Genomic DNA, 23,486 nt, shown 5'->3' on the forward strand with positions numbered 1-23,486 from the left:
AGAAACAATGCAGAACTGATCACTCTATGGATTCTGAAAACATGAGACACTAGCCTCACCGATCTAGAAAACATCTCTACTGGAAGCTAAAGGATTAGACTGACGTGTATTTCCCAAGCTACATCTGTCATAACAAGTTTAAAAAAGCAACCAGCCCACTGAGCAAGAACTGGCACACTGGGAAATGGCTTAAATAGCACTGAGCCCTCAACTAGCAGTTCTATGCTTATTACATATTTGAATAGACTCAAATCAAGAAGCTATTTCCTGTCACCTTCACATTTGACTTTAAGATAAAAAAAAACAAAAATAAAAAAAACCCCATGTGTTGAGAATTCCTCAGTATACCAGAGATTTTGGGGTATTAGTGCTATGGACACTAGAAAGATAGGAGCACTGCCTCTGCCCAAGTCTCAGTCTTCCCTCACAGAATATCATAATTAGGGCTTTTCCACTCTTCTGATTGCAATTTCTACCTCATCCACATTTTAAAAAGATATTACTGCTTGTATGCCTAATCTTCCTTATGCAAACACATCTACTCACTCAAGTCATTACCTGTGCCTAAAAGTATGATCTAGGAGACCTTCCACACATAAAAGTCTAACACTGGAAGGGACAATATATTTTATTATATGTTAAGCTGCAGTTGTTTTCAGCACTTTTTGAAAAACAGACTAAAGAAAAGCAACTGTTTGAACCCTCAACATTCTCCAGTAGAAGAACTCAAAATGTATTTGGGAGATAAGAAACAGTGCCTACACCCTCTAGAGATAACCCAGAGAAAACCAACATTATAATAATGTATCTTCATTTCATGGAACCTACATAAAAGCTAGGAAACCAGCAAAAAAAAAAAAATTCTTCTCATCCTAGAGCAAGGTTGTTGGATTCCTCTACAAGTTTCCTACAGTTGCTGCAATACCTGTGAATCATAGAATGGCTTGGGTCAGAGGGGATGTTAAAGCTCATCTAGTTCCAGCCCACCATGGGCAGGAACACCTTCCATGGGCCTGGCCTGGAACCTGCCAGCTGCCACAGCTTCTCCAGGCAACTCTGAAGCTGCAGGGGTTTTAAGCACAGACATCTTAGCAGACAACAAATTTGTTACAGCCAAAGTGAATAGCACAACTTGACTCCATACTAGATCCTACACAGCCTATCAGATATTTAGAATAGAATAGTTCAGCTAGGAGAGACCTACAATAATCATCTAGTCCAGCTGCCCACCAAGTCATGGCTGACCAAATATTTGGTAAACACATGGTAATTACTTGACCAAAGACTGTAGATACACAAACCCAGTAAGTCCCAAGTACAGAGCACAAAACTTCTTTCCTTCAGTCAGTTTCCCTTCCCCATATCAGAGCACTTGACTCAAAAGATAGAAATTTTTAAAAAGCCACCACAAAACCAAAAAAATAAAACCCAAAGAAAATCCTGAACAACAACAAAAAACCAAACCAAATGAACAAAACCCAACAAAACAAAATAAGTAAATAAAAAAATCCCCACACACAAAAACACCCAAACAAAAAAGCCAAAACCCCATCAAAAAGTCAAGCACTCCAGCAGAGCAAGCAATCTCTGCTTCTGCCCTGGGACTGCACTTCTCAGATCACACTCCTGAGCACCTGTGCCTTGCCAGCCAGCTGCAGCTGTCCCTGGATGGCATGGGGGCAGATGGGCTGAGGAAACAGATTGGCTCAGGAATGAAAGCCTGGCAGCAATGCTGCACCAGGGCTGTAGGAATGTACGAGCAGGAAGCAGCATTTTAAAGACTAACCAGAAAATGTCCAGGACTCACAGTACCTCCCTGTCAGATGACACAGGCTGTTATTCAGGTCTCAGCACATGCCTGTGGCTGCCCTGCGAGCAGACACGCAGCTCAAGCCCATGGCCTGACACTCAGGGCTGCTGCAGCATCTCCGATGTGGCACAGGGGTTCTGGATGAGCAGCCACGTGGCAGCCTCACAGCAGCCAGAGAACCACTGCTGATGAGATGCTCATCAAGACAGGTCCTGCTACTGGTTCTTTACTTCTTTAGTTTTCTACTAGCAGGCAGGTAGAAAGGAAAATCATTAGAAAAACTATTTTTTTATGATTTTTGAGCAACTTCACTCAAACTCAAGCCAATGGAGCCATTAATTGAGTCACATTAAGATAAACTGGCTTAACTTGAAGCACTCTATGGCTCCAATTAAACAAGTCCCATTACTCAAGAAAACCTCAGTTGCTATTAACACCAAGGTAAAGATTCTGCTGCTCTACCTCATAACCTCAGAAAGAGCATTAATCCCATACACCAAACAAGCAAGAAAAAAAAAGGATTTTTTAAAAAACCCTCATAAATTTTATTATTTAATATCCTGTGTTCAAGGACAATACTCATTGTGGGAAAAAAAAGTGAAATTGCATTCACAGAGATCTATTTCCTTCACTAGCCTACATTTGCATGTAGTCTTTACAGACCAAAACAGGGCTATGTTACATTATTAATATTTGTATTTCATCTGTAGAAACAAAATTACACAGAATATGTACATCCAAAATGTCATAGACAAGAAATAAACAAAACGGAAGGGAACCTAGTCTCTGAAATCTACTACAACTGAAAACATACAAGTTGTTTTGGTGAAGAAATCTTACTTTCACCATTCCTTTCAATGAAAAGAACAAGCAAAGGCAATGTACCTGTTCTGTACAACTAAGTGCCATCCTGGGTAAACACTAAGTCCAAGAGGATTGCTCAAGGCAAATCAGAACACAACTCTATGCAAAACCTGAAAAATCCACCCATTTAATAAAGTTAACTATTAGACTTAATGCTGTTAAATCAATGAGATTCCCAGAAGCTAAATTTTTGTTTAATAAAATGAAATAAAAATGCTTTTTTAAAAAATGAAACACAGGCATCTACAATGTGGCTTTCCATGCCCTGACATCCCATGTCATCTGCCCAAAAGACTGGTGACTGGAAGATGAAACACAGTTAAGTATCATTAAATTCTATTATTAGCTTTTTAGCAAGGCTAATTACAAGACTGCCAACCCAAAATGTCATGGAGATTGCTCTGACGTAATCATCTAGCACCCAGGAAATGAATGGAAACTACCAATCCATCTTGCTGACACATAACAGGAAAAAAGATGCTCGACATGAATATCTGACATAATCTTTATAACTTCCTGAGGCAAACAAAAGAAATAGAATTAAAAGCAAAACAAACAACACACACCAGCATCAGAGAAGCATCAGCAGAACAAAACACAACAAAATTCCCTTTTTGAATCTCAACAGTATTTAGGGGTTCAAAAGAACAAACAGGTAAATAAAGTGGTCAAATAACTGATGTTCAAATCAAAAGAACCCAACAAAGCCAAAATGCTACACAACAGGTTTTGCCAAATGAAGAGATTGAATCCCTTGGGAGAAAAAAAAAAATTAAAAAGAGAACCAAGTCCTAACACTAAGGCTGATCCTGACCATAAGGTTTTATATTTGATACCATCTGAGATTTCATAATGCTACAAAAGCAGAAATTGTGTCTGGGATTACCACAGCCTTAGCCTCATGAGGCTTTTTCGACTCCTATTTTGTTACATTTTCCTGAAAAAGAGTTATTATGATTAAAAAAATTGCTATCTTAAAAGGCCTCTTCTTATTGCATTTTTTATTATTCCAAAGCTTACAGTTGATAAAAATCAACTCTTTACAAGGGCTTTGTGCATGTGTAGCTGTGCAGGCACCTGGTAAGTCTAGATATAATCCATCCCCAACAGTCAAATGCTCTCCTCTAGGTCTTTTCTCCTCAGTATGGTGAGGGATCACTGAATGATGCTAATGCCCTCGTTATCTGACAACAGAGTACCTTCAACAGCTTGAAAGGAATCTCACTGCTTTTCCAAAAAGCTTTCCCTTAGCCGTTTCCCAAAAAAAAAGTACCCGATAGAAAATCGATTAAATAAATCACTTTTTAGCCACACCTGTTTAAAACTGATTGACGGAAGATCATGTTCAATTAGAGACACAGGTTTCGTTTGCACACACATCAGTAACTGTGACATATGGAGACAACTAAATCAAGTAAAACTGCTCCTTGCACGTACCAGCTGACTTTTAGAAAACAAAACTGACAGAGGGATTTTCTAATTAGTACCGGATGACACATCAGTAAGTGGCTGCTAAAAGCCAGATTTTCCTCAGGTTGCCCATCTGCAAGCGACGCGCGTTTCGAAAAAGAAAAGATAATTTTTTACCAAAAGGAGTCGCACGGGGCTGGAAATACAGGCACTGGCAGTTACATAAACCGGTGCTAAAAATAAACTTGAGAGGCGCGATGGGCACGGTGGGGCAGGGGCCGGGGGCGGCAGCGCTGCCCGTGGGGCTCCGGGGCCGGCCGCAGCCCCGGAGCGCGGAGGGTCCCCGCCCGCCGGCGGCACTGCTCCGGCCGGGACCCGCGGCCCGGTCCGGTCCGGCCCGGCCCAACAAGTCACCGGAGCGCGGGCACGGGCGGCCCCTGCTTACCACCAGCACGGGCACGCCTGCGGTCAGCGAGTAGAGCAGCACCGGCGGCACGGCGCTGCGGTCCTCCGGGCCCGGGTAGGGCTTTCGGTACGCGCCCTCGTAGCAGAAGAAGCCTTGCACGTTGACGGTGAAGGTGTCCGTGTACTCGAAGTAATAAGCCAGCATCACGGTCCCTGCCATGATCACCATCTGGAAGTAAAGCATGCTGGTGAGCGGAGAGGGCACTCGCATGTACGTGGGCTCCGGCGGCCGCGGCAGCCCCTCTCCCCGGCGGCGCGCTCCGCCCGCTCCCCGGCGGCATCCACCGCGGGCGGGGGCGGCTCAGCGGCGCGCGGCGGCGGCAGGGGCGGCCCCGCCCCGCCCCGCCCCGGGAGCAGCGGCCGCGCCGGACCGGGCTGCGAAGGGAATTGCTCGGCCCCCGCACGGCTCCCACGGCACAGCTCCGCGGCCGTGATTAGTAAGGGAACCCTCCGCTTTTCCTCCCCGGGGCCACCGTGGGTCCCTCTGTGCACCGACACACACACCTGTAGGACGGGCGTGCACAGGGCAGCTCCCGCAGGTGCGCCCCGTCCCGTCCCGTCCCGGAGCCGGCGGGAAGCGGCCCCGACACTGCCAAGAGCCGCAGCTCGGACGGGCCCGGGCAGGAACGCTGATCGCCACTATTGGCCTGGGTGGGAAGGATCTCAACATGGAATCACAGAAGCACAGCATCAGTTAGGTTGGAAAGGACGTCTGAGATCATTGAATCCAACCTATGGTCTAACAGCACCTCGTCAACTGGACCGTGGCACTAACTCCCACATCCAGTCTTTCCTTAAACACCTCCAAGTATTCCTGTGTGATACTGTGATTTTACAAGAAAATAATTCTTCATTTTTTGCTCTATGGGCTTTTATGGCAGCAGTTTTGGAGATACATTGTAGTTGTGTGTTAACAAAAGAGGCCATCATGGAGTTTAAAATTAGATTCCTTAACATACCCCCAACCCAATAAGTTTAGTGTGTTTATTTATATTTAAAAACTTGTAAATATATAGCATTTATCCTGAGCATATCTGCTTGTTTGGGTGATCAGATATGTGAAATACATTTGACTTATACAATCAGCTTGTGCTCTCGCTCATTCCTGGCCGCAGTAGAAGTTCCCTACAGTCCCACAACTACCCACCCTGACCCCCAATCCTTCCAAAACTGGGAATTGAAGTACAGAGTCTTTGGTATATAGATAGCTATGAAAACAATTAACACTTAAAGTTTTTATTTAACAGCTATAAAGAAAATTGTTGGCTGGCCTTGAATCTATCCTCACTCAAGTAACATCCTAGAATAAGAATAGAGTCTGCACCAGTGCTGAGAGAAGTCATACACATAGGAACACAAAAGAGTTCTATTTAAAAATACATATACAGCAATACACATAAGAATAGACAACTGTGCCCAAGGCTTGTACAGATTCACGCATGTGTGGGCTCCAGTCTGGATCCCCAGAGCCAACAGATAAAACAGTTACTTAAAGGTACACACCCCACCCCAAATGTTACAAGGGTGGAAAATACTCTTAGTGGACACTTATCTTACATAGTAAAGGTGGTAAGAAATAACAAATGAGATTAGATCACCCTGTTTTATAATGAGTAATCATTCTTCTAGTGCTGTACTTTGGCTTTAACTGGTCATTTTCCTCCCTTTCTTGAGAGTTTTTTAATATTCAGTGATGTTAGTCTCCATGCATTTATTTTTAATCAGCCCTTGAAGAACACACTCGTCATGTCTGGATTCCACATCCAGTCTATTTTTATGTGCTTTTAACACACTCTCCAGAAGAATCTAAATCATGTAATTCGCACTGCACTCACCAGACTTAGCTGGATAGCTCCCTACCTTTGTGAAAAATCTGTAGTGAGACATGAGACATCTTGTGGTGAATTCTGCCTAGCACAAATTCTATTTTTCCCATTTCTTTAGCACAGTCTAATATACATTACCATACACATAAAAATCGTAATCCCAGAAATTGCATACAGACACCCTCATTGTTAGGATGTATGGCCTGATCCCAAGACAAAAGTCAACAGCTGGACTGCAATGAGCACAAGACTCAGCTCTTCAGTTCTGTTTGAGTGCATGCCCCATAGAAATGCTGGTGGCATATATCTTTCAAATATTTGCATGGAGGAAAATCAATCTTTTTCCAGAAACCAGCTGGTAAAATAGTCCTGCATTTTGCTATCACAAACCAACTTCTGTTTATAGATGTACCAATGTTCCACAGTTAGCTGACCAAGTAAAAGCAGAGATAGCTTTTTATTATAATGAACATGTTTATTGCCTGCACAGTTGAATATGCAAACATATATTAAACCAAACATATAGAAGCATAGGAACACAATCCCCAGTGACTAATGCAACCAGTTAAATGTATTCTGCAACCACAGTGACATGCACGAGAGAAGAATGGCAGAGAAAAGCCCAGAACCCACATTTTTTGTTCCAGAAGGCTATTCATATATTAAATTGTCAGCTGAAACTCAGATAACTGACAGACTTGTTTTGAAATTAACTTCCTTGGGAATATTGCCACTGACCTCAGAGTAAGAGTTCCCCTGATGTTCCTCATAGGTTTATCTTGTTCTTTTCATTTGCTACCTAATTTTAAGTAAATTTTCAGCTGAGGAGACACAATGTGGAGCAGGGCAGACAAAGAGAAACCTTAGACACACTTGTTTGCAATATTTTGAAATCATGACCTTTATTACAAAGAGGTATTTCCAATGCCAAACCAAATTCACTAACCTTTCATTTGCTTACATCACCACTGCTTATTGTATTTTCTAGTTATAAAACATTGCTCTGGCAAATGGCAGTAAAGAAACAGAGCCAACATAACAAAGCCTTCTCAATAGGAAGGAAAATAAGAATTAATATCAAATCATCCCACTATTTTTATCTTTCCTGTTAACCTCTTTCATGCTTTATCAGAGTGTCAGACGCTTGAAGCCCCATGACTGTTTCACTGTTAGATCTCCACACTGCTACACTAATACACTAACCCAGCCCTTTCTGAGACAAATATTGCATCTGTGTTGATGGCACAGCAGTAGGGAAAAGACAGAATGAACTATAATCTCTACAGATATTTTTAAGAGACAACTAAAAGGACATTTTAATTGATAAAGTGAATTGTTTAATGATATGCTGTGGTGTAAATCCTAAAACCCAGGACATTTGCTGCTAAAATGTGTGCTTGTAGGACTATAATAATGCAAGATAAAAATAATTTCCTAGCAGCTGGAGCAGCATCAACACAGCATCAGAAATGGGGGCTCACACAGAATACTTGCAGTGTGATTCAAACAAGTTAGGCACCAAATGTAAGTTTTTCCTATGGTCTTAGTATGCAGTTTACAGAGACAACTCCATTAGGTGACTAAGCTCTACTACATTAGGGCAGGATGAATCATTTTCTGAAAATGTCATTCATTACATCCTAAAAAATACCAGCCTCTTATGATAACACTTGTAAGAGTAATGACACAAGCTTTGATGACTAGCTTAGACTAGCACCCTTCTTTTAAGGAGTTGTAGTGAGATGTCATCAATTCTACTCTTAACTTTCACTGACACATAGCTAAACTAGCTCCAAAATAGGAATTATATTTTCCAAGACTCAAACAGGAAGAAAAATGGTAAAATTAGTAGCAGCATAAGCATTACTGTTGTATTTATATTGCAGTATTATGTAGAACTGGACCATATTTTTCATAGAAGACAAGATTTTGCCCCAGTAAGCTTGGGTACCTCATATGATGCAGTGCAAGTAATATGAGAGAGTGAGCAGATGGAGATGAAACAAATGAGGAGGAGGACAAGGCAGCAATGAAATGATTGAATTTGATATAATGAGCAGCAGTCACACCACATTAGTTGTCTAGTCAGTATTTACATCAGTAATATAATTAATCTTTTAAAAACTGCTTTCTGTATTCAAATTAAGAAGTATAGTTCTTCATGGGTTATAAGAGAAACTTGGGATACCAGTGGGACATCATGTACCTAAGGCCTGTACATTCTCAGAATTAAAGCCTGTGTTACCATATCTACCACTATTTATAATACAAAAACTTAGACACAGTTTTGTCAGTGTGAAATGAAATAAATCACTGGTACTTGAAAGCTCAAATAACGATTGTTTAATCTTTCCTACGATAAATTTAGGAAAAAGCCTACCACTCAGAAAATTACTACCACAACTACAAATTTATTTTCATTGACAGACACATTTTTGGTAACTGCAATGCTATACAAATTGACTGTACACTTGGCAATCTTTGGTATAATAGGCTCAATAAAAATCATATGACTAGCCTCAGAATATGTAAATAAGCTACCTCATCTCATTCACCCAGAATTCTTGTAATTTCTTGTAATGAAAGAAAGCCATTTCCCAAGGTAATTAATGATCCCTTTAAAGATTAACATAGCAGATTATTGCACAGTGTTTGACACAGCACTAGCCTATTCATGGTGCAGTATTCAAGTGGGGGAAAAAGAAAAATCACACAGACCTACCCTGTGCAGGACACTATATGTATTCATACAGCTGATTTTGTACATAATCTAAAATTAGTTCAGACATTTCAACAATGCCTGAAGGTTCTACAGAGCAGTTCAAAAATTCTCTTTACATATTACTGAATTAATTTCACTCATTTGAATATGACAATTTTCTGCACTTTTGTAGTTTGCCTTCTTCTTTGTACATTTTTATTATAAATAGTCAGACTAATTAAGATAATTTATTGACTAAGGATTCTGTACTGCCATTAAGGGGATACACTGAAAGTAAATGTTTGCCCACTCCTCAAGTTTCTGTGTTGTCAGTATAAAGCTCTCATCAAGCTGAAAATCCAGAAGTGTGAAGGAAGGAAATGGTGAGCTCATCAAGACCTTTTTGGGGTATCTTATGCTCTCACCCCCAGTTTAGTTGCCTATAGAAAATGGACCCTCGAAGTCTGCAGTGTTTTTGCAGACCCTATAATGACATCAGTCAAGGATCTACGAACAGCTGAAGTTATCAGAGAGATGGAGATGAAATTCTGTTTTAACTGAAGCAGACCTTGTTCATTTGCAGGAAAACTTGTGCAATGAATCAGTCCTTGTGTAGACAAGGACTTGAAAGCTCAGATAATTGTCACAGGCTGGCTGTTTTAGTGGCCAGGGTTGCTGGTCTCTATCTGGATGAACCCACCCTCTAATTTTTAAGTTCCACACTTTAACAGAATTACAACTAATTTTTAGCTCTGCATACTTGCTGTCATTATCTTTTGCTAATTCCATGACCGGAGAATAAAATACTTTGTGGCACTAGAGAGGGGAACTGTAAAACCATCTGAAAGTGTCTATAGAAATTAGACTGTGGCTTTGCATGGGACTCTGCATGGAGCTGTGAGGTCTTCCTTTCACCTCTGATGAGTCCCCAGTTACAGAGTAAAACTTGCAGAGTGAGTTCCCTCTTTCCTTACCCCAGCTTTGCCCCTAGCAATTGTATCCTGGACAGGGAAGGTATACAAGACTTCACTTTCAAGCACAAATCTGGATGTAAGATTAAATTAACCCACTTATTGGCTTTCTTTCAGAAGGGAAAGACCAATGGACTAATATAATAAATTATGCACCAAAGGCACGGAGTGCTTCCAGCTCTGGTTGCAGTTTAATGTATGCGGCTCACGCTGGCAGGAGTCCCACACTTCCTCTGTAACTGTTTCTGCTGGCTAAGCTCACACACAGTTGTGCCGTAGAACTACTTATGTTCTTACAAATTATACCAGACATTTCTCATTAGCATTACACCTGAAATCCCATTCCTGAGTTGGACATTATCTGTTATTTCATAAAATTACAATGAAAAGCACAGAAAAAGCAAGTTCAGGGTATATCGGCAGCAGCACTTCAGTGGAGAAAAGGGAAGAAAAACCCCAAGCTCACAGAATTTACCAAACAGAATTACAAACAGTATCCATTGCTACCAGGTAATTGTTGACGAAAACTAGATATAGTGCTGATTATTTTCTTAGATTACTTTTAAAAATCTAAATATTAAAAATACTTAAGTCCAGTTCATAATACTCATCAGACCTGCTCTTTGCTATCCTCATGTATCCCTCTGCATTCATGATCCATGGAGATACAAGAAATATGTATCATACATTTCATTTGACACCAAGCCATTCACAAGACATTCATGTTACATTCATGTTTTCACACATGTGCCTCTGAAAAATGCCCTTTCTTTTGTAGCTTGTTCATGAAGATGCAGCAAAGCCAGAAAAGTCAAGAAAGGGGAAAACCCAAGTGACAAAAGTCAGCTACAAAGACACAAAGCATTTGTAAGGCCTGGGATTCTGCCATGAATGACACCATCACCAGGCCACTGAGGATACACCTCACAGGAATTTCCTGCACTGGTTTGTTTCCTAAAGTCACACTTTTCCATGCCTCCTGCAGGACAGATACCTCTGCACTTTAAAAAGCTCCCACCTTCTGCAGATATCTCCCGTACACTATCCTTTCTGGCTAAAAGGCTAAGCTCAGAGCAGGACTGAAAAGACAAACATCTTTGAGGCATAGGCATGCTCACAATGAAAGTTGTGTCTTTCTCCAAATGACTGGATTCCTACAAAACAATTCCTGCAGGAAGCATTAATTTACATCAATCATTATTCAGATATTTTCCATCAATCATTATTCAGATACTTTCCTGCTATCAATGTATTTCTGTCCTTGGAGATATATTCAAAACTTCATTACAAGGCTCTGAGGAACCTTACCAAAAAGTGAGGTCAGCCCTGCTCTGAACCTAGAATTTTCTCAGGTTCTGTGAATTATATGTGTTTTACTCCAACCCAGAGATTTGCTGTCTTTAATCTTAATGGTTACAATCTGTTCTAATGGTCGTTCACAGAAATTATTGTCATTCACTTGGTTATTGTAATTCATATCTAAGAATAAAATCATATTTCCTCTAAATTGCTTAATTGATACAAGTTGAAGCTGCCCATCCACTTACCTAAAGCAGTAGCAAGAAAGATATCTTTAATTTTCCACTTTCTAAAGAGACAGTACTCTGTGTGTATATGTCTATATATTTACATGTATGTATGTGCTCCAGTAAGGTGCTACATAAAACCTGTTACAGGATTGGTTCTTAAAAAATAATCTAAAAGATTATGCCTTTGATTTAATCATAATTTCTCGTCATAATTACCTTCCAGGCAAAAACTGTACTATCAAGCTGTCAAGTATTAGCAAAAGACTCATGAAGGCAGCAAGGAAGTAACTAAAGCATCAAAAAGTCACTTCTGAGAGAAGGCAACAGTCTTTGCAGCTTTCAGAAGTGAAGCCTGAACTGAAAGTAACAGTTGGACACTAAAGAGACATAATAATAATAAAATAAGTTAAACCAGCTTTTGAAGATTCTTTGTGGTAACTTGGTACCGTGAATTATTAATAACCAAAGCTTTCAAGCCCTGCTAAATTAACTTACATAAGATTGCTCCTCTCATTTAAAAATATTCTGTTTAACAAATTGTTAGGCTAAAGGATAAGAAAATTATTAGATTAGAATATGTCTGACACTGATATAACAGGGAACACTGTCAAATTATTATGTAACAAAATACATGTTTGCTCGGTCAATACACAACTCTTTACTTTTATCACTGCTGCTGAAAATCCTTCCTCATTCAGTGTCTTATTCATCCAGCTGGCCAGCTTAACTACAGTACTGACTGTACTAAAAGAAAGAAGAGGCAAGTGATCATGGGGGAAAAATGATTAGAAAAAGAAAGGTGGAGAGCAAGGAATTTGCTTTTAGGATACATTTGCAAAGTTGGCAAGAACATCAGAAGCTGAAATTACAGGTTTCTTGTGGGAAAAATGCAGTAGGTGGGGGATTCTGGAGGCTCCTGCCAGAGCAAAAGGATTAAAAGCATGAGCTCAACAGCTCATGCAGAAAGCTGATGACCAATGTGGCAGCAGGACAGTGTGAGGAGAGTTTGAGTCTGCACAGGCTGCCTGGCTCTGCACAGGCCTGGCAGGTGATAGAGGGGGAAGAAGGCTGAATCACTGGGACAGAACTAAGGGACATTAAATGCCTTCAGGATTTATTCTAGGAAAAGATTAAACAATATCTACCAGAACTAAAATTCATATATCATTTCTGTTATGACTGCCTGATGACTTCTTCTATGCCCTTAAAGCATCATGTAGTTTTTACACTCTTCGTATTGCCAGAAACTATCATTTTTAGAGGCATATAAGGCTCATTTCCTCTGAAGTGTGGTAAAGCTGTAAATGTGATACAGCTAGCTCTGAAATAGAAAGGCATTGAAATATTATTAGTGTTTGGTCTTTCTCCCTCTTCCTATAGGAATTCTGCTGATTTAGAGAAATTAAAATCTGTAGGAGACCTGAGAACAGAACATAAGGGCTGCAGGATCTTATTTTCCCTAAGCTGGCATGAAAATTAACCTTTGGGAAATTGAGTGGACATTTGCTAAAAAGATACAGCTACCTTAGAATACATAATTTTTATGGCTTTAAAATTTTTATCATATAGCAATGCCAATACCTAACATGCTGAATGCTGCTTCTACAGTGACTAGACAGCATCCAGATTGGATTTAAGCAAATTATTTAGCCTATTAGGCATCCTAGTGTCCAGTATTTAATTCCATTACAGCAATTAAGCTTTCAGCTAGTAAAAACAAAAAAAAAAAAGAAAAGTAAACCCATAGAAATGAGAAAAATATCAGATTTTTCCCAGCTGACCTTGACATTAATTACTCAGCTCAAGTCAACACTAAGCTTACAGAAAGCTAGGTATGTTGTATTATATACAACTTTAAACAATGCATATCATCCAGATAGGTTTAAATCATGCACTCTCCAATTTATATCTCAATTTACAATAACATTGCAACTAGCAGCTCCAGAAACAAGGATAATGTAAATGAAGATGCAGAGCAGATTTTGTCATATAATCTTTCCCAAAGATAGAAAAAATCTTGGATGGAGATCTTTTCATTACTCTTATACACAGCAATTTAATTCTGCACCAGTAACTGAATCTCACTAGTTTTATGCAACAAATAGATATCCCTGCACAATCTTTTCATTTCAGTTTTCAACAAAAAATCCAACAGTGTGGATGTTTTAAAGCACTACAAGTAATAAAGCTTTTAAACTAATTGGAGTAGTTTTGCTACACAAGTTCTTAGAAAAGACTCCACTGTCTAAAACTATCCCTGAGCACACTAAAAATATCCCCCAGAGAAAGAAAAGTTCAACTACATGTTTGTGTCCTATAGGTACACAAATCACTGGGTCCTCCCTTCTGGGAGAGCCAACAGGAAAGGTAAACAACAGTGCAATCTCTGGGGACCAGGGATTTTCTTCTCCCTGCATTTCTCATGGTTAGGGCAGAAAAAGTCACAAAGAAGAGCAAAAAGCCTGGGAACATCTTCAGGCTTTGAGACAATTCCAGAAAAAAACCATTCATGAATTAGTTTCCATCAGAGCATAGCTGACTTGGATCCTACTGTCCTTGACACATTCTCTTCTTGCCTTTTTGAGCTTTGATCTATTTCTTATAAATAAAAGAATCACTATGAAAAGCAGGGGAAATGGTACCTGCTTCTTGTAGAGGTTACCCTGTCAGTCAGTGCCAGCAGGGGAGGATGAGCAGAGAGGGGGAGCTGGCTCTTGCTGCACTGCCTGGGATGACCAACACAGCTCTTGCACACCCAACATTTCAGACATCTGGGTCTCTGTTATACAAGTCTTAAACAGCCTGCTAAGATGCAAATGTTTATTAGAATGTTATGTTACTTACGAGAGTTAAGCTCAGAAATTGATTGGGAAGACCACAAATGAAGAACATTTATTGAATTACTATGCTTTATCCATTTCAAAGCAGCAGAAGCTTTCCAATGCCTGCCTTGTCAGTAGAAGACATTGAAAACTTCCATTAGCACCGTTAGTGCTTTTCATCAGCATCAGCCTGGTCTCTCAGTGCATTGCTCTCAGTGAATGATTAATGTTGAAATCCTCTTCTCTTTGAATGTTTATCATCCTGTTAGATATGGCTGGAAGTTTAATTTCTCAGGGCATTGTCAAATAAAATGTGTTGCAGATCGTGGAAGTTAAATACTGCACAGATAACCAGAGCCTCCTCTGTTTCTAACAGCAGGCTATTCCTTTCTAGCAGTGACAGAACAGATCTGTATTATAGCACACATATTTTTCATTCTAAAGCACTTCTAAAATGAATAATAGAAATAAACAACTGAAAAGAATTGTGGAGGAATTGCTTCCATGAAAGGTAATTTCAAGCCAAAAGTCCCTTAAAAGACCAACACAGTAAATGCAGGCTTATCAATATATGGCAATAAGTTTTACAAAGATCAGAATCTGGGTTGGTAAACTTGGCTATGTTCACAAAAGAAAAGAATAATCTACTAGAATGGGAAACTCTCATACAGTTTCCCTCCATGCTCCTTGAGAGACAATTGATACACCAAATTCAGCAAGATTTTAAAAGAATCAATGATTTTTATTTTTTTTTCTGTTTGTGGAATAGGGTTAAGAGGACAGTCAGTCACTGAGCTGTCTTGTAAGATGATCTCTATAACGTCCTGGATAAATGTAATGACAAAGAATGCCTAAGCAATTCACATCCTAGTTCAAAACTCATATACTTCCCAAGGCAACTCCTTTGTGCCAGATGCCCTAAGAAATATGCAAGACAGTCAAAAGTGTATTTTCCCTGAGTCAAAATGAACCAAAGGGCTACTTTTAATTGAAGGAGCAGCTGTAAACCAAAGACAGTCAGTCACTGGAAGCTATGGAGTAGGCTTTTCAGTTATAGTTTATTTATTAATTTATTTTCTAGTGAATCTTCATATAACTTCAATTCCATCCAAGATTAGTATTTATTTGTATATAAATTGTATATATTGATCCTGTCCTGGTATTTTACAGTTATCTATGGTATTTAAAGCACTACATTGTTTTGGAATAGATTAATTTTTTTACAACATACTTAATAAAAATATATATTTTAAAATTATTGTTAATATTTTTATTACTCTTATGAAGACCTGCTATTCTAATAATATTTATTCTTTCTTTAATTCCTTTTAGGATCTACATTTTCTTTCAAATTTTTATGCAAAGCTTTAATGGCTAAATCATGGGACTAAATTAACAATATGTAATGGCAATATTAGAAATAAATCTTCATAGCATTTCAGAATTGTACTGCCCCTTCACATTGAGGAAAAAGACAATTCTTACTCCACGCCTAAAGGGAATTACAAGCCTAGGAATTGAAATAAATACACAAAGAAATGAGCATGCAAAAAATACTTAGTAGAAGCAGAAACCATACTTTATTAATCTAAAAGCAGATTCCAGTTCACATATCTAGTGTTTCACTTCAGTGCAATATCTTTAAGGTCCATTTTAAAAAAATTAAAATTATAGATTGAAAGAAAACATATTTTCAGAATTATAAATTCAAATGTAGATAATTTGAAAAGTTGATATTTTGAAGGCTGGATATTTTGATGGGTTGTGTAAAATACTCACTTTTGGCTTTCCAGTATCACCACAAATTCACACAACTAGTTTTAGCATCCCATGCTAGAGGGCTTACTGGCAAGTTTTTAAGGCTGTTGAAAAGCTACTTATATATTTGAAACAGAAAGAAAAAAAAGGAGAAGAAAATTGTAGGATGAGAAGTATTGCACAAGAAAGAGATTATAAATTATGTCCTTCTTAGGCAGAAAATAAATCCTTAGAATCCAAAGGGTAAAGGAGAAACTAAGATTGACCTTCTGCCATTGAATCAGCTCTAAATGGTCTGAGTCATCTTGATTCTCAGCAAAAAATCTCAATTCAGTGGAGAGTAAACTGCATAAAGAACTTTGCAGAGTGTATATCCAAGGTAGAGAGAAATGTCAGTCAGCATCTCCTGAGAAGCATGAAAATAAGCTATTGCTGTATTGCTACAAAACATATCCTCCCAAAAAAACCCTAAAAAGGACAAAGCCTGTCAGTGTAGTTAAGCACTCTGCTCTCTGCTAAGAATTCAGAAGTTCCTTGCATATTAACATAAATTTTTCACAAAATTTAGATATGTGGTTTACGATATATGTGAAATTCACAGAAGTCAGTATTCTCATAGGTACATATATATGACATCAGTCCACTGTCAGAGTCAGTAATATTCTAATTCCTTCATTCAGAAAAGGTGAGTTTAGGAATTTCTAAAAGTTAACAGCAGGCAAAAAATTATACCTTCTCTAGAGATCCCAGTGAGTATACGTATTGGCACAAGTAGAAAAAAGTGAAATCCAGGGAAAAAAATTATAATACAGTTTAAATTGCTAGATTATAATAATACACTTAATTATTCTAGTGTGAGAATTCCTAAGCCTGAAATTGCAGAAGTGTTAAAGATCAGCAAAAGTTTGCACCTGGTGACACTAAGAAGTTCCAAGTTGAGATTGTTAGGTTTGGGCAGTTAAGGCTGAGTCCAGCAGGCAGTCAGAGAGGAAACTGCCTTGTCCCAGGAATTTCCCTAAAAGACAGAGAGCTTGCTTCACAGCTGCAACCTGGACATCTGTTTTCAGCATACATGCTAGAAAAAATACTTCACTTACAAACACATGAGTTAAAATATCTCAGAGAAAAGACAAATAAATCAGTTTTTGCATAACAACCTACAAGGTAGGGAAAACTTGGGTTAGAGGGAAGTTGAAAAATACCTCTCCTTTGGAATCAAAAGGTATGGTCTGTCATAATAGTTGCATCAGTTGGTAGTGCTGGAGAAACTAACTTCTGATGCTACAGATATCTTTAGGATATGAATCTCAAAATCTAATGCTTACATGAACTTATTTAATGTTAAAGGGATTAGCAAGAAAACAATAAACAAATGCAACAACATACCACAAGAATTCAATGATACAGAACACAAGTCAGAGAAGAGAGAGTATAAATGATGCCTTGAATCAGCAGAATCTCCTAACAGCAATAGAACATAATAGATGTTTGTACAGCTCAGGTTCTGTATAGCCCAAATGTGCAGACTCAGGCTTGAGCTTGCAAAGTCTTACAGAACTTATTACTTTCTTTCCTCCAGCTTGGATAAGCAGACATAAACTTCTAGTTCTATCCACTAGGATCAACAGATTAAATGAGGTTCATTTCTTTGAATTGACTAAAGAAAGAATTTGCAACAGAAGATAGAATACCCAGGTGCACCTTTTCTACCATTTGTGAATTAAATAGGACAGAAATATTGTGAGTAGTAATTTACAAGGCTATTTAGTGGAGAAAAGCTGACATTCTGAAAGGTATAAAGCTTAGTATCACAAGAAGAATCAAGCAAACAGAGATCCTGGTTTTCTTATCCCTGAAAGATAAGATTTTTTTGTACATCTGCTTAGATAATTTCTCTCACAAGGTTAGAGCTTAATTAGGAAAAAAATTTACTAAATATTCTTAAAAAGGGCAAGAACATAGAAAGTAGATCTACCTGTAATAACATCATTGCTTAGCAGAGGAGCTATGCTTGTGAGCAAGCTCTAAGAAGTGCAGAAAACCTATTTCTGCCTTGTGGCAAGAGAGAGAAACTACTAGTATTCCTTTACTGTAAATCACTCTGATCTCCACCTTTTTTTCACTCCCAACCTGCAGGCTACTCATGAAAATGTAATATTTTTCTGAGGAGAGTGCAATAGAATTTGACTCACCTGTATGTAACTATTCCCTGCTGTAACTTCCAACCAACACTTTCACGTCTCCTTGCTGGGCTGAACACTTACTGACCATCATACAGCTTTCACTGTCCCACACTGTGCTGGCCCTGCTCAGCTCCAGCCATGAGTGCCAGGCCAAGCAAACACTTTCACGTTTCCTTGCTGGGCTGAAACACTTACTGACCATCATACAGCTCTCACTGTCTCACACTGTGCTGGCCCTGCTCAGCTCCAGCCATGAGTGCCAGGCCAAGCCCTGGCTGAGGGCTAAGCCCCTCTTTAGCCACTGCTGGAGAGCGTGCAGCCAGGATATCAGTGGCATGGAGAGCAGCAGCATCTCAGGCACACTTCCCTGAGAAGCAAGCTAGGATTTGGGTACAGTCCAGAGTCATATCCTGCACCCCATTTACACCTGTTCAAATACTCTGATAGTCAAGCCAATAAAGACTGGCAGACTTTCAGAAAAGCAGATTTATACTGTGTTCCATGCAAAACAAATACTTGAAATACAAGCTGGCAAAGCCATACACTTAGTTACTACTGATGCAACATTTGGATCACCTTTTAATCCTAGAGAACAGCAATAATAACAAGTGATTGTAGAATACAATCTCCTACAATATATTTGTTTTCTACTTGGGTATCTTATTAAATGTGGGTGTAGAATTCTTATTCAGATTTTCCAAATTATGCCAGATTTGGCACAAGGCTAACTAATTCCCCCCAACATTCAGAAAGAAAAATCACATTTCCTAATCCCCATCTATAGGTCTAGTTGCTCTTTATGATCTCCCTAATTAATTTCATGACAAACTTATGTAATAGCATCATGACATCATCAGAGTTTTGATCCCCTAATGCTAATTCCCTAATTAGATGTGATGACACAGAGGCCATGAGTCTTGCTGCTGTCTCAGTGTGACATTGCACAAGCAAGAAAAGCCAGTGGATCTGCAGTGATTTGTGTCACAATGGATCACAAACATCACTTGAAAATGGTGAGCATAAATTGCCAAGTTACAAAACTTGCTGAAATTATGTGACAGAAATAATGCCAGACAATGAAGCAATTTTCTATTCACACAGAAATAATTTCCAGAATGTGCTGATAAAAAAAATCTTAAACACCTTAATTCAAAAGGCCAAAAGGCTCTATGACTCCATTGAGGATGAAAATTTCACCAGGAAAGGTCATTTAAATCATAATGTTTACACCATAAAAAACTTCTGCTTGACATGCAGTTATATTGTCCCTCAATTTATGATATCCATTTATCAGATAACTCTAAATGTGTATAGAGGGATCTGTGCATCCCACAGGAACCAAAGAACACTGCTTTCTCAGTAGCAGTATGAGGTAAGGAGATGGGTACCAATATGCAGAGTCTAGGAATTAGATTCACGAGGAAATCTTAAAACTTCTCAAGTTTTACTTGTGACCACTCAAGCACCACTGAAATCCCTGGAACAGCTGATGGCCTGAAATGCAGGGATAACAATGTTGAATTGCCTCTGCAGTAAGGCCCAAGAGGGTGTTCAGGACAGTGCATGAGTCTGTGGCTGAGCAGAAAATTGAATGCAAATGCCCCACTCTCACTCAGCCTAAGAAATGTTTATCAGAAGAGGTTTCACTTTGATCTGCAGTCCACAGAATCCAATGATACCAGTGTGCACATGCCAGTCAGGAAAGACTGTGCTGAAAATACAGCTTAATAATTTCCCTCAGGCTCCCTCATACCAAGTCAGCTGGCAACCTGAGAAGAGCCATCAGTATTTTTCTTTATAATTAGCATGTACTATAAGAAAAATGTTGATGGAATTTTTTGTGTGATCCAAATGTTTTGGATGTGGAAATGGCTTAAAATAAACAGGAACAAAACCTCTGCCAACATAAAAATGCAGAACTATTCTAAACTGAGTTACCATGTAAAACCTGGCTATGGTTAGGTTACGTTCTCCTTCATAACAATATTTTATTGGACTCCACAAGATATGCAACTCTCAAATGTAAAGTCGTTTAAGAACGAAAATAATTGCAGACTTAAAGGATATTAAGATTTAATCACCAAAATTATGGGTCCAGGTCAGAGGTACTTCACTTCCCTGTATTCTGGCACTTCAGTACATCACAATCACTTAAAATTTAATTGCAGTCATAGGGACTCCATTCCCTCTCATGAAGGAATATTACACGGGCAGGAATTTTGTTCCCAGCTGCCACAAGTGATTGCTAGCAGAGAGCAGCCCATAAACACAAACATTTGATAGTTGCTGAGATTATTTCATTTAAAAATATACCCAAGAACTTAGCAATGTATCTACTATATTTTCCTACCTCAGCTAATATGGAGCACGGCAACATCACGTGGCTTCTCTGAGGCTGACACCTGCTGCTCGAAATCGTGTTCACCTGTGAAGGAAACACAGGATATTGTGTCCATCTCTCAGAAATGGCCTTGTTTGTAATAATGTGCTGACAGCAAACTAGAAAAGACCTGTGTAAAACACGGGTTTGTACCAAAATAAGGAGTGGTGAGCATTACATCAGGGAAGAGATGTTCACTCTTTATTCCAGTATGAAAGATCTTCAAGTTAATTTAGATTTTACTACTTTTTTACATAGATTACAGCCATTTTTTGTTCCAAATAATAGTATATATCCTAAGATTTATACTTAAAATTGTACTAATTATATGTCTGCATACATCAACAAAACAAATCCTTTATCTCTTGTTGGCAGAGCTTTTCTAATTCTATTAACTTCAAAGAAATTTAAGCATGTTCTTAAATTATGAACAAGAGGACTTTGGTGAAGAGGCATTAATTGAAGCTTAAAGATTTTCAAATTTAAATTTTAATCTATCAGGCTTCTACAGAAGCCTAGGAACACAGGACTAAAAGGAAGTGCCAAGCTGTGAAGTTGTTTTGTGCAACCTTAGTACAGTGGATCTTTGGTTCTTAAGGATCCACAGAATCCTTATTCTCAACGCTGCCCTTACAAAAACTTTCCTATTCCCTTGCAAGAAAATTAGGATCTGTTGTTAAACTTAAAACAAAAAAAAAAAAGCAATAACTGCCTGAAAGAAAAACCTTCCCTTCTAATCTCTGCTATAGGAAAAAGTACTGCGGATGTAATGATATTAGCAAACAGCCCATGACTGATATAGTCAATTGACTAAAATCTCTGGAGAAGTTAGAATCTTCAAGAATTAGAAAACTTCTAAATGCTGTGTAGTCCCTCTAGATTGCTCTCTTCTTCCTTAAAAACACCCTGTATAACCAATATAACCACAATTTCTCTGATTATTTAATTTTTAAAACTCTACTTTAAAAGCTTCCCTCTAGGCTCTTCCTAAAAGATACTGAAATAGTCCATTAGCTGTCTTCTGTTTTTCCCAGCTGTTCCCCTCACTGTTCTTCATTTAAGTCTCACCCATTTTTTATGTTCTGTCCTTCTGGTGTCCCTGTGTTCTCCCTCCAGTTTCTCTTTAATCTTTCCACATACTCCCTTTCCCTCATTCAGTTTCTCATTTTTCAGCATCTTGCATCTCCTTCTCTCTCCCTATTGCATGGCCTCCCAAATTCATCTTTGATTCCTTTTCTTCCTCTGATGCTTTAATAAACTGCAGCTGACTCTTTCTCCCTCTCATGCCTGTGCCTGTGCATATTTCACACAGGGCTTGGGGCTCAGCAGTCCAGGAGTCAGTAGGCTAAATAGAAGAGAAAGCAGATGCTTCCCAGCAATATCAAAAAACCAAAATGCTCTGTGTGTACAGCCTGGCTGCCAGCAATGCACTGACCATCTCTGATGCTCTGCTCCCCTCATGAAGGTGGCTGGAGGAGCCTGACATTGTGCATCCCTCCTCTCATGAGGGAGCCAGTAGCAATGTGAAGCAGAGTGGTTGCTCAATTCTGTGAGACTTAGGCATGTACCAGGCAGGTCTCACTGGGAGATGGGAGAATTTTAGCTGTGACCCTGTCACTCTGGGCATTTTTAGCCCTGTCTTTGGGGCAATAAAACACAGCTGTAATTATCTGCATTCAGCTAGTGTTTATCCAAAGCAATGAAAAAAAAAAGTGCTTCATAAGCAAGAAAATTTGGCATATGTTCTTGAAATTTCTCTCAGATTGTTAGAGGCTGAACTTATTTATCAAGTAAATAGAAAATGCTGCTCTACTGTTGATCAATTCACTTTTATGAATCCAGGGCCAAACTCTGCTGTTCACATTCCTTTCAAATCCTCTCTCAGGCAAGAGTCCCAGAGACTCCTTGACACTCCATTATACAGTTACATAATACTACCATTAATACTGCACACGGAGATGTGCATGCACAGCTACTGCACATTGGGACTATAGGCTCAGTTCATTAAAGAGACACCAACACAGCCCTTATTTATTATTTATTGAGTGTTAACAATACATTGAAGAAAAGAGAACAAGCTCTGAGAATTAAGGACCAATATGTGTCAGCTATTCAGCCATTAGCTCAAGACTAAAAAGGGACTAAGATCCATCTTCTCCAGAATAGCACCAAAGGAGCAATGTATTCTTAATGTTGTGCAAGCACTGCAGATGTGTGTTGGCCAGTGTCAAAAGCTCTCAGTGCACTCAAATGGGGATGAACTCTAGAGCCTGAGATGTATCCCAGATGGCTTTTTTTTCCATAGCATTGAGGTAGGTACTGGTCAGAGCCTAGACTAATCTTTACACAGGAGAAACATACATAATACATGAGATTGCCTTTCCAGAGGTTGCTGCTATGAGTTTGGAGAGAGATGAGTGAGCCTGAATGAGACATCAAGAAGCCATCTGTGAGAGTATGGCTGAAATGTTACAAGCATCCCTATAAATATCTCTCGATGAGGAACTAGTTCTGTTTTAGTGATATGAAGTCTTTTTATGAAAGTAGTTACTAGGCAGCCTATGAAACATTTTCTCTGGCAGTACTCCGCTGTATGCATTAGGCAGCCTGTCTCCCTCGAGCTGCTGTTCTGGGGGCATGCCTAGCAACAACCTACAGGATCCCTCTCCAGACAAGCCTACCCCTGGAACACATCTCACCAATCTGCCTCGCTGCCAGGCTAGAGCATCATGTTCACAGCTGTGCTGGTTTGGGGGGAGACAGCAAG

At 39.2% G+C, this 23,486-nt stretch overlaps 1 protein-coding gene across 5 annotated transcripts in view; it reads right to left on the bottom strand.

The window, feature by feature from the left end:
- The window catches only part of PLPPR5 (phospholipid phosphatase related 5), a 196,277-nt gene that overhangs the window by 38,906 nt on the left and 133,885 nt on the right, over positions 1-23,486 (bottom strand). For 4 of the 5 annotated variants that reach the window (XM_039718446.1, XM_039718436.1, XM_039718466.1 and 1 more), the window contains 2 exons: positions 20,690-20,764; positions 4,530-4,718 (listed from right to left, as the gene is read on the bottom strand). In XM_039718446.1, the coding sequence (XP_039574380.1) occupies positions 4,530-4,718; positions 20,690-20,716 (216 nt within the window). In that variant the 5' untranslated portion in view covers positions 20,717-20,764. Of the gene's footprint in view, positions 1-4,529; positions 4,868-20,689; positions 20,765-23,486 lie in introns of those variants that run through there. The other variant, XM_039718428.1, reaches the window with a different exon arrangement.

This window comes from Passer montanus, unplaced genomic scaffold (assembly GCF_014805655.1).
Source record: "Passer montanus isolate IOZ18808 unplaced genomic scaffold, ASM1480565v1 scaffold103, whole genome shotgun sequence".
Classification (NCBI taxonomy): Eukaryota; Metazoa; Chordata; class Aves; order Passeriformes; family Passeridae; genus Passer; species Passer montanus.